Raw genomic sequence first — 13,103 nt, forward strand, 5'->3', positions numbered from 1 at the left:
TTTATTTTTAAAGAATTTCATAAATGCAGTATTTTAAAATTTTGATACCAAAAATAATTTCAAAAAGATATTAAAATGGAAAGAAAGAAAAAAAATTAGAACTTTAATAAGATAGCAATAGTTAAAAGAAAATCACTTACCTGTTCTTGAACATCTATATCGCATAGTTCTAAACACAGGAGATTTTCAAATGGTTTAAAAAGTGCTTCATTAAAATGAAAATGTGGAAGCTCTGAATTTGATGATAGAAGTGCACTAACAATATCGTGAATTGTTGATACACCTTTCTTGGCTATTAGACTGTCTTTATGGCAGGCTGCCTTTAGAAACATAAAACACTCATGTCAGTTTAACTAACAAGCTATATTTTCATAAAAAACAAAATTCTTATTTCAATCACTTCAACCCAATACTTATCTTTTTATATCATATTTATAGGATTTTTTTTTTTTTCAAAAATAGTATCTTGAATTTTATTAACCAAAATAATCATATAATAAGCAATAAAATAAATGTTTCAATAAAAAATAAAAATGGTTTTACAATGAAATTTACATTTTATATTAGAATGAAGAATAATACAACATTAATTCGCTTTTATATTCCTGTCATTAAAGTTTTTTTTGTCATTTATAACACTTTTGATCCTGGCAGACATCTTTAATATTTTATATATATATATAATAAAACTTTTAGTAAATAAGCAGGAAAGGGTTTAACTTGAAATCACAACTTGATTTTTTTTTTTCATGGTGAATCAAAATGTTTATTTGTGGTTGCTTTGAAACAAAAAAAAAGTTTATTAAAATCATGTCCAGGAACTGATATTCTCCCCACAGCTAATCCAAAAACAAGAAAAAAAGTGTGTAAGAAGGCCATCAGAGCTAATATAGTTTCAATAGGGGAATTTGTCAATAGTTAGATGTCTAACATTTATTGAGCAACATAATTTTCATATGAATGTGAATGTTGACCCTGAATGTTGTTAAATTAAAATTAGACCCCGAGTAGCATGGGAAATCAGAACCCAACCTATTCTCTGCAACTCAGAAATTAAAGCAGTTTAAATTAAAGGAGTTAGGAAATAATTAATTTTAAAATTGTAGATAAATTGAATTGTTTACATATATATATTGATTATATTGTTAATTACAAACAATTGATTTTACATTATATGCATGCTAATACCCGATCACAAATCTTAAATATGACAATAAAAATAATATATTTGCTAACTTTGACAACAAATGATCACAACTGACATTACATTTTTGCTATTAAAGTTAAAACAAACTGTTCCTCAATGACAAGCATTAAACTGTATTTACAATACTGATACATGAATTAAAATTTCAAATTTTTATTGGAATGAAAATCAATTGTTTAATAAAAAATAATTATTCATACATATAAATTATTGGTAGATGACAATGAAAGTTCAGCAAATGACATTAATAAGTGATTTTAAATACAAACCTCAACAAAATGTGGAGCAACAACACTCCATGCCTTCATGACATGTATCAGTGGTCTTCCTCCTCTAGCACATCGCAACATGACATCACCCAAATGATAAAGAAGCAAGTTGGTACCATGACTATTGGTACATGAAAATCGAGTGTAACTCTGTGTAAAGAGTTGTGTCTGACTGGCAGCACATAACTCAACCAGGAAAGTTATTAAGGCATGGAGATTCAATCTACTGGCAGCTTCTTCAAATAACCTATTTTAAGGATTACAAAGGTTATGCCTCAGAAATATATTTCAATACAAAATGCATATAATTATGCATAAAAATATCAAGGATATTAAAAATTAATAATTAAATTGTATATAACCAATTTTTAAGTAATTATTATTTGTTTTATAAAAAAGTATGGACTGTAACTGACTGGATTGAAACTGTATTTCAGTTTGAAAAATCCTCCAATATTTAATGACGATAGATTTTACTAAAATGTACAAATTGAGAATGTTCTAAAAAATTCTCTGATCTTTAGCTAAAAAAATCAGCTGTAAAGATATCAAGCTTTGAAAATATCATATTTTGCCTTTATTTTAACATTTCGTTAGTTGTGCCTTATCTGACAGATACACAATTACTTCCTTTTTCAATAAGTAGATGCTGTATCAGAGAAAAATTTTTTATTTTTATTAATATTATCTCCTTAAAGGGTTTTTTTTTTTTTTTTTTTTTGAAAAAAAACTTGTTGCATTTTTTGTTGGGTCTACTTTAAATTGTGTTTATATGCCTATGTTATTTTATTACTATGCTATATTATTTACTAATGTTAGCAATATATACAAATACAGAGCAACCCCATGTGTTTGGCAAAAAAAAAAATGAATAATAGAATGTTAAAAGCGATTCTTCACAGTCCAACTTAAGGAATTTCAAATTGCATAGAAAGGAAGAAAAAGATATATTTAGTCAGGAAAAGTATTATGTAAAAAATATATTTAAAAGTACGTATTTAAAAGTAAAAGTCAGAAAAGTATTATTATTATTAAGTATTAAAAGTATAATTACAGTAAGCAAGTAATTTTGATACTGTAATAAAGAATTAAAAAAAAAAGGAGTAATAATTACTTTACCTGTCTAGTTGCTGAGAAAGAACTTCAATAGAATTTAGTAGTTGATGATCCTTAATTACATCAGACGTGTTTGCAAAGTTATGATTTTCTTTTATAATTTCTTTGATTTCAAGTTTTGGAGGAACGGTGGAACCAGGCATTGATAAATATTCATAACTAACAAAAAATAATGTAAGAAATTAGACTTATATATATGAGAAATATCATGACTTGAGATTTTAGCACTTTCTCTTTAGTTCTGATAAAGGTATAACACTTCATACCTATCAGAATCCAATGACGTCAGGTGGGATTCACTATAGGTAGATTGATTTTGAGTATGATGAGCAGAGCGAGAAGTAACAGATTGAGTATTACCATGCCCGCTGAAATACATATTTTCTAGTTGCAAAACAAACAAGCAGCATCTATAATTAAAAAGTTTGCTATTATCTTACTAAGTATGCTTATTTACATAATATATATATGAGGAATTTCTAAAAAAATATCAATATTTTTCATTTCAAGCAAGTCAAAATACATTCTTATATTAACTATATATATTATTTACATATGTATGTAAAGTATATAATTTTTTATTAATTTTTGAAAATTGTTAACACTTCTTATAACCTATATCACTAAGCTACATCATCATCACTTATATTCACAAAAATATGCCAAGAAGTATAATTATTTAAAAGCAATCATAACAAACCATGTCATTAAAAAATATTTATAAATTAAATATAGAAAATTTTTTGAAATCAAAATAATAAAAATTTATATATTTTTTTTCTAATTTATATCTTTTCTTTATCAAAAAATTCTGGTAAGTTAACATTTAAAATTTTCATTATCTGCTGAAACAATAAAATAATAAATGATAAGAAAATTTTTGGATTAAAAAAGTGATTAGATAGATAGCCAATAATAAAATGATAGTCACTGCATTTAAACTATATATAATCAATAAATTATAAATGCCTCTTTTCTTCAACTATATTTAAGGAAAACTAGTATATTACTTACTGAAAAACATATTTCCAACAATCTGGACTGTGACTACCTAATTCAAGACCTTTGCTCAATATAACATCCATACTTAAGATCTGTGAAGCATGCAAACGTAAAGCCTTGCTACGTCCAGAAAGTAGAGATTTCTTGAAATTTCGATTTTCAAACTTAGCAGGTATTTGTGGGAAGATGGCATCCTCAGAGAGAGGACATGATGCTCCAGCAAGCTGGGCAAATACAGCACTGCAGCAAGATTGGAGACCTTTGAGAAAATACATATAAACTATTTTCAAAACTTCACTTTTACACAAGGCATAAAATTCATATTAAACTCTGAATTTAAAAAAAAATGAATAAACAACTGAATGAAACTAAACAAATGCAACTATATTAAATATGTAGTTGCAGTACAGAAGGCAATTATTTAGAAAACCATTTCTTTAAAGGCAATATTCCGTAGCTAAATTGTTTGTTACAATTCATTTATTTAGTTAAAACTTCACAATAATTCCATTCATACATACTTAAGACTACTTTATTTCGTAAAGGGAATAAAAAATTACTGCTTTATTTCATAAATATAATAATAATTTATATTTATTTATAAAAAATTATAAATAAACAAGATTTTGGAATGAATATGAAGACATACAGCTTAAATCAGAAATTACTATTTTTAACTTTGAAATAAAAAACGGCAATGCAATAGATCAGAAATTGTTGTTCCAGAATTTTGAATCAGTTTACAAAGTTGATCAAGTTGAGAATGTGAAAAAATATAGTAACTACATTTTGGGAGGTCCTGATAAATAATAATAATGAGATTCAGACATCTAGTTCATAATATCATAACATGATAATGTTTTAGGCTTGATTTGTCCTCATCTAATTTTATTTCTCAATTTATTCATTATTATACAGCAACAATAATGTTAATAAAAACAAATGTACTTAATATCTTAGTAAAATATATAATTATACATGCAGTAATTAACGCAATGAAAAGTATTGTTGTGAAACATACTTGAGAATATTCTTAAAAAATTTTTTTATATAAAATTCATATGGAAATAAAACTGGAATCTCTAAAAAACGTATTTTTCAAACCTTAAAGTGGTGGGAAAACTAGTAATTAAAAAATAAAACTGGTTATAAAACTAATTCAAAATTTAGTTAAAATTATAAAAAATACTCTCTAAATAGACACATAAAAAATAGCAATGTACAATATTTGGTAATTCTATGGCCAATAGTTTACCACATAGAGCATTTTGAATTATTTTTTTCCTTGTTTAAGCTGTGTGAAGCAATTTAAAAATAATATGCAAGTCTTAAAACAGTATTGTATTAAAATATTCATAACATAAACATATTTTCTTTGGTTTCTATGATTGTTATAATAACTAACATTCTGCTCTTTTATAGGCCCTATAATATTAGCATTTTTTCAAGTAAAAAGATGTGAAAAGCTGTTATAAAAATTCAGAAATAAATTATGCAGCTTACAAAAAGGTTATGTATACAACTATCATAATTTTACTTCAGAAATTCTTTATGGATGTATAAATGATCACACTTCTCAATTTCAATTTTTTTCAGTTACTTGTTCATTTTCATCTGTTCAGAAGGTAAGAAAGTTGCAGTTTATAGTAATCTTTCAAGCTAACTACTGTCATCAGCTCATCTCTCCAGTCGTAACAGATGACAGTAAAAAGCAACTATACAAATTTTACACATAGCATCAATTCATCCTAAATGTCTTATGCAAGATATTCATAATTTCGATTATTTATCGTTTACACATAAAAATCCTTCATAAAAGTATTAATTATCTAATTTGCTAGTTAGTAAGTCAATCACTATAACAAACAGTGTAATGGTCTCTCCAAAACTATCTCGCATACTCTCTAATCAAGGTAAACTTGGGTCTTAGATGCATTTTTTTACCCAACCAATTGAAAACAAAATTTGACTACAAGAACTACAATTGAAATTTTAAAAAATCAAGTATCAGATTTGATAAATTGAAGTCATTGCTTTTTTTTCCTCCCTCATTTACATGTTTCTGAAAGTTAAGATTGACAGACATTAAACCTGTATTTGGATTTGGCTCAAAATTTAATAAACATCTACAATATGAATGCTCAATCTATGTACCAAATTTTATCCATCTAGCTCTCAATGTTTTGTAGTTATCATGTTAACTTATATTCAAACAAATGGTCAGACTCTCTGTGATGGAATTTTGATCAAAATTTGATCATCAGGCCATATATAGAATTTCATGTATTCATGCTTGAAGTATTTTTGAGTTATCATGTTTACAAACAGACAGACTGACACATTCACTCACTCACTGACAGACAGACATAATCTATAATGTGTTTCTTGAACTTAAGGAGACATAAAATGTAGAGATTTGTCAAAATCCGTAGTTTTAATTTTTTGACGATTACAATATTTTCTCTAGATTTCATATACAAGAAAGTAAAAAAGAAACTGGATTAATATTTTAATGATGTTCTAATACAATTTTTACCAGAATAAAGCACATAAAAAATAAAGATATTCAACACACTATGAATATAATATTTCTTGCACATATGTTAATTACCTAAATTATTGCAAAGTTTGGCAGCTCTTTGTAATCCATCCAAACTTTCTGCAATAGCATCTTTTGTTTTCCTATGCTCTTCTTTTGCCCCTTCTGTTCCCAGTAAAAATCCAACAGTACTTGATATACCACATGAATTTGTTCCATTAAGTAAAACTGATAAAACTTCCAGAACTGTATCCCAGCAACATGTTAAAATTCTACGACTGAACTTTCTGCCTGTTCAAATAAATGAATACAATTAGAATACTTTATTAAAAAAAAACAATACAAGTAATCAAAAAAGCAAAGCCTAATAAAAAAAATAAGAGGATAAATTTCAAAAAGCATATAAATTCTGATCCTATAATTTTATGACTTGCATACAGTAGAACTTCACTTAATGAATATAATTCATTCCCGATTCTTACTCATAATGCAAAACATTCCCAAAGAGGAAGAATAAAATTCTTAAGTCATGCCTATTTAACAATTTTTTTCTTAATTATAATTTTAAAATTTGAAACCTTTTTCAATTCCTAATTAATGCACCTTAATTTACAAGTTCCTTTTTTTTTTTTTCAATATTTACAAAAGTTAATGTGATGAACACAATTTTTATTATTCTAGAAATACCAAATAACTTTCAAATCTCGCATAATTCTAATTACTCTTATGAACTCTTCATAAATATATTATTAATACCCTTTGTTTACTAATATATATACATCTCATAACACAGCAAATGTTTCAGAAAATAAAATTAATTAGTCAAGTTAAAACTTAAAAAAAAAGAGAAATAATTTTTTTAATTACATATGGACAACATCACTCAAAAATTGCAGAAAATATTTATATGTTTGGATAATAACTCTTAAGATGGAAAATCATTGCTTGAAATGCAAAAACAATTTTTAAAAAAAGATTAATAAACATTTTCAAAAATAATATATGTATATTGAAATGCCATTTTCATTAAAAAATATTTTAATTGCATTTTTTTCCTGCTAAGACAAAAAAAAAAATATTTATAAAAATTAATGAAATTTTAAAATTAATAAATCTATATCTAAGGAAAATAGTTGCTTGCAAATCTATATATAAAAAAGCAAACTTAATTTATTTTTAAAGAAATAAACATTGCATATTTTTTTACCATTTCCCCATGGTTTTTAAGAAAATGTATGCTCTTAAACAAACTAGCTATTTTTTTATACTTACCAGCTTCAATATTAGGAGAGCTCTGATTATTAATAACAGCTTTCTCCAGTCGACGAAAATCTGCTAATTGTTGAGCACCAGGTAAGGAATTTCCTAAGCCATCTACATCTGAAAGATTGTTATGTTGACACCAATCATCAATACCAAGGAGTAAACCTATCATGCAAGCAAAAGAAAACAAAAAGACAAAGCAAACTAAGCAAAAGAAAAATCAAAATGCCATCACAAGCAAATAAAACAAAAAAAATAGAAGATAATAAAAATAAATAAAAAAATTTGATTCATGCTTAAAATGAAAATTAAACAATAAAATTAAAAATAAATTGTTGCATGCATGCATAAGTCATAGCAAAATGCAACAAGAATTGAATATGGAAAAATGCATCAACTTTGCCACTAAAAAAAATTATTACTAAGATATTAACTCGAACAGCAAGAAAAATTTAAGCATACATATGATTAGATAAAACAATTTTAGTTCCTTCAAAAAAAAAAAAAAATGTACCTATACATGCTTTTTCATGCATAAGATTCAGTAAAACAAGCAACAATTATAAAGGCACTAAATAAATATAATATTTCAGCATAAATTACAATACTTTATAAGCCTCTGAAAATTTATAAACATTTACAATAATTTCATAAAATAAATCAAAAATGTTTTTAATATTAATAAATTCTTTGTACAATTTAATTCTTTCAGAAGGAAAATTTAAATATAATTTAGATATAATTTAAATATGATTTATAACATCTAAAATCTTCAAACTGCAAATTTTGATAAGAAAATTCTAATTAAAAATAATCTTCCATAAATTTTGTCTTTTTCAACATAATTAATTAACAGAAATGAAAAAGAATGTAAACAGTTATCTTAATGAAAGTTAAAATTTATCCATTTAATTTTTTTTTTATTATGAAAACATAAAAATAAAAAAGAATACAAATTAAGGAAAGTAATGAAAATAATATTTCTATTTGTCTTAAATTTGTTATCTGTAATTTTTTAAAGGTAATTGCTTTAAATAAATGTTGTCCAAATAAAATATGATATAAATTCTCATTTTAATAAACAGTAAATTGCTTTTACATCTCTTCGGAATTGACGATTGCAATTTTGACATGAACATAAATAATTATAATATAATACTACATAATTAGTAACAGAGTAGTGAAATTTAGCATGCATTTGGATATATCAAATATATATTTTTTTCAACAAAATTATAGAATCTTCTTGGTATAAAATAACAGAGATGAACAAAGCAGCTGTTTTAGAGATTTCTACTGCATCATTGAAACCGAAGAATTTAAAGAATAAAATATATAGCACTTTAAAAATTCTGTTATTGCACACAAATTTTGATCTTTGAAAATAAATTTTTATACTAATATCTAATTCCTGGAGAGAATAAAAGAAAACAAATATATTAATATAGAATTAATAGTTACTAAGATAATTCTACTCTATTAATATTCTTATAGACATTTAAAAAAAAAAATAAGGCAATCATAAGGCAAGTACCAGATAATAAATTGATAAGAGCATAGTTTTCAAGTGAATTAGGCTTATAGCCAGCTTCTTCTAACAAATTTATTGCCAAAATTTGCTGATATAACTCAGCAAGCCAAGTAGCTGACAGATACACAAGAACACCACTTCCATGAACTTCTTCAATAAATTGTTGCTGCAATCAAACAAACAAAAAAGATTTCATATGAGTTTTAACTAAATTAGTGATAATAAACATTGCAAATAATCTTATGACATATTTAATTTAATTATGAAATCCTTTTTTTCCTTCATTAGCATAATTAATAAAAAAAAAGAACTTTCACCAGGGCTGCTTCTTAAATCTGGAAAAAAAAAATCTCTGCTTTTCTTGTACATATATTCAAGATACAAGGAAATGCTCCTATAGTACTCACATGCCAGTTGTAATGCAATATGATTTTAAGAAGTGGAAAAAGCAATTAACATTCACATAAAATAATTTAAAATTATTTGAAATAATAGCATATTAAAAGAAGGTTTATATTTATATACAAAAAAAAAATTCCCTTTATTTATTATCCAGAATTTAGCAAACCAAAATTTATATAATAAGGGAGGGGGGGGGATATATTACTTCTCATGCTCCTTAACTGTAAGACACACAAAATTAAGGACTCAAGTGAAATAAAATACAAAACAATTTTGTTATTATGATACAAATCATTTAATGATTACTCAATAAAAAAACATTACAAAGCAAGATTACTTTTTTATTTATTAATTTTTGTTAAATTATGTATTTGGGCATACATTTCTGCAACTTTTGCAGATTTTTTTCAGTCATCAATTTCATAGAGATCATCCTTAACAAATTATGTACGATATTTTTGTACGGTCTGGCGTACACTTTTTTTAGCAATTTCACTTTCAGAGAACATGTGTGAAAATATTTCCGACATCTTTGCATCATTAAAGGATTAATGTGAAGCAACAAGTTTTAAAGCCTATCAATATTCAGCTTTAAATTCTCGTTCTTAAACTAAAAAAGTTTGAAATCGGGCGGACATTCAATTTGACGTTTTCAGATTTGACATGTCATCTTTTCCTGCATTCCTTTTATCCAATCTTAATTATGACTCTTTGGAACTGGCAGGCAAGTCTTGCATGTTTTCCTTTTTTGGCAAGACTAGTAAGTGCCTGTTTTCCCATATTACTTATAGGGCCGGCCATCCGGGAGGGTGCGGCGGATGCTATGCACCGGAGCCCGCGAATGAGGGGCCCCCACCGTGATCAAGAATTAAAATAGCGTTTACACATACTGAAAGTATACAAATTTGTTTACACGTGGCTGGCTGAGTGTCAAATGACGCCGTTATTAAGCAACGATTACAGTGAATTTATAAAAAAGGGGAAAAGTTCATTTATGAATAAGGAAATCCCCTTCAGACATGTTAAAACAGAGCAGCGAAACTTCTGTGCATAAGAGGCGCCAAGAAGTTGAGGATGAAGCTGGTTCAAATGGACTTGTAAATCATCAGCTATCTACTTTTTTCTACATTATATAATATTTTTATGTGTGCATCTGTGTATGTTTGTTTCTATTAAGTCAAATAAAAAGTAAAACGAAGATAAATTAAACGATCAACACCTCAATTTTACAGTATATATTATAGTCCAATACAAGTATGGAAAATAATATTAATATAAGGTAAGCAAATTTACAGTCACTTGCCTCACCTACTATGTATTATAGTGTATTATAGTATACCATATAGTAATTTGATAATTCTTTCTATAAACTGCTTAATACTGTTAGATATAACCATGTCCATGCCAAGGAAATATCCCTCTGGGTGTCAAAAAAGAAAAAATCTAAACTGCAAGAAGTCACAAGTAGATCTGTTTTCTTGACTAGGAAGTAATTCTGGCAATGAAATTGCTTCGACTTCAGAAGTTGCAATTCAAAATTCAAGTGGGAAAGAAAGTTCCGCGCAAAATACACAGTTTTGCAATTAAATATTGAAACGGCGAAATTTGTTGAAGAACCATGTGTTTACAAAAATATGACCGAATCAGAAAATAATGATGAAAATGACAATAACAAATATGATCAATAGAATATAAATGATCCTGGATTATGGCCAAGTATCATAACCGATAAATTTAGAATGTTTTGTGTTAAAATCGGACTTGTACAATACCAAGGAGTTTCTGCTAAAAATGTGGAAGGTAGGTCATTTTCCACTACATACTACTTTTAAAAAAGGCCAATTAGTGAAAAACAACTTCGCAGCTAGTTAATTTATTCAAAAACACGAGACTCTGTATTTTGTTTTTATTGTGTATCTACTGTTTTCCAAAAGATGAGGAAATGATTATAAGTAGCTATAGTAAATGGAGAAAGCTGTAAATTGTAATTCAAGATCATGAGCTTTCTAGTTGTCATTTTAATTTGTTAAGTGCTTGGAAATAATTACTAAAATGACTAAATTTGCATTTGATTATTGATAAAACAATCAAGAAAATCGCATGACACAAATTATTATTTCAAAGAATTGTAGATGTGATTCTATTTTTAGCGTGTAATAATCTTCCATTTCGTGGAACTACAGTACAAAGCATTCATGTACTGTAGTATTCTAATGAATTGTACTCCTGATATTTCCCCTAAGGAACACACTTCAATCATTATTATGTATGTAAATTTGAAAGAGAAAAAAACTATAAATGAGTCATTTATAGGGAGGGTTCAGTGAAGTAACTGATGTGATGGGAGGATTAGCAAAATCTATATTGGAAAGATTAAGTGAGCATGATTTAGATGTTATGAATTGTAAACGGCAAGCATACGACAATAATAGCAACATGAAATAAAAATATAAAGGTGTGCAATCTAGAAAACTTTCTCAAAATCTGTATGCAATTTATGTGCCTTGCCTATCACATTCCTTTAATTTATTAATTTGTGATGCCGCTTCTGGCAGTATATATTGTAAAAAAAAATTGGGGGATATTGCAACACTTATATTGCTTATTTTCTATATCTACAAAAAGATGGGAAATTCTACAAAAGCATTTAAATATTAATTTTAAATCATTATGTGACACTCACTGGGAAGTCAAAATAGATTTAGTTCAAGCAGTGTATACACAGTTTGAACAAACTTGTAATGTCCTAGAAAAATTTAAGTAACAATAATACAGCAGTATCAAAAGCTAAAAGTTTATTGGATGTAATCCAAGTAATGCCATTTATTTTATGCTTAATAGTATGGTTTGCAATATTGTCCAAAATTAACACTATCAATAAACTATTTCAAGCAAAGATAATTGTTCTTGACTCGACTTTCAATTTAGTCAATAAAATTAAAACTGAAATCCAAACTTTAAGAACAAAATTCAACACATGTATAGACGAAGCAAAAGAACTAACACGTAATTTGAACATTTCAAAACATTTCCCAGAAAAACGAATTCGAAAAAGGAAAAGATTATATCCCGAATTAGCAGAAGATAAAGTTTAAAAAAAACGGTAGAGGAATTTAGGTGTTACTTTTTTAACACTGTAATAGATACTGTTATCTTATATTTGGTAATATAAGATAGCTACCAAATATTATTTCTGATTTCAAATTAATCATATACATAAAAACTTTAGAAAAACACAAATTAGAGAAATCTTCCAAAAACTTTGTGAAGTTTTATAAAAAAGATGTAGCGAAAATCTAATCTGGGAAATTTGTTTGCTACAGTATTTGATTTTGAATGAAAGAGATGTAAATAATGCACAAGATGTATTGCAATACATTCTAAATAATAATTATAATGATTTATTATTTCTAAATGTATTAACTGTGTTACAACTTTTTTTTAACATTGCCAGTTACTATAGCAAATGTTGAGAGCTCTTTCAGCAAAGTAAAATTAATAAAGAATTATTTTCAGTCAAAATTGTGTTCAGAATGTTTAAATATACTTGCTATATTGAATGTCATTAAAAAAAATGGAAAAAAATTGTAATTTTTCTGAGGTAATTAATGTATTAGCAAAACAAAATCATGCATTAAATAGACATGCAAATAATATATGTTCAGGTTTGTGTGTATGTGTATATATATATATTGCTTCACAAAAAAAATTAGGGCCCCAAGTGGCTTTTTCACCCAGAACCCTTTATAGAGAAGGCCGGCCCTGATTACTTAG

General features: G+C 26.4%; 1 protein-coding gene across 2 annotated transcripts in view; it reads right to left on the reverse strand.

Moving 5' to 3' along the window:
* LOC129985110 (brefeldin A-inhibited guanine nucleotide-exchange protein 3-like) overlaps positions 1-13,103 on the reverse strand; it is a 48,421-nt gene that overhangs the window by 16,283 nt on the left and 19,035 nt on the right. The window contains exons 16-23 of one of the 2 annotated variants that reach the window (XM_056095022.1): positions 8,931-9,093; positions 7,406-7,513; positions 6,206-6,424; positions 3,607-3,853; positions 2,859-3,002; positions 2,596-2,751; positions 1,477-1,723; positions 141-320 (exon numbers count right to left, since the gene is read on the reverse strand). In XM_056095022.1, the coding sequence (XP_055950997.1) occupies positions 141-320; positions 1,477-1,723; positions 2,596-2,751; positions 2,859-3,002; positions 3,607-3,853; positions 6,206-6,424; positions 7,406-7,513; positions 8,931-9,093 (1,464 nt within the window). Of the gene's footprint in view, positions 1-140; positions 321-1,476; positions 1,724-2,595; positions 2,752-2,858; positions 3,003-3,606; positions 3,854-6,205; positions 6,425-7,405; positions 7,562-8,930; positions 9,094-13,103 lie in introns of both variants that reach the window. The other variant, XM_056095021.1, reaches the window with a different exon arrangement.

Source organism: Argiope bruennichi, chromosome 9 (genome assembly GCF_947563725.1).
Source record: "Argiope bruennichi chromosome 9, qqArgBrue1.1, whole genome shotgun sequence".
In the NCBI taxonomy this organism is placed as follows: Eukaryota; Metazoa; Arthropoda; class Arachnida; order Araneae; family Araneidae; genus Argiope; species Argiope bruennichi.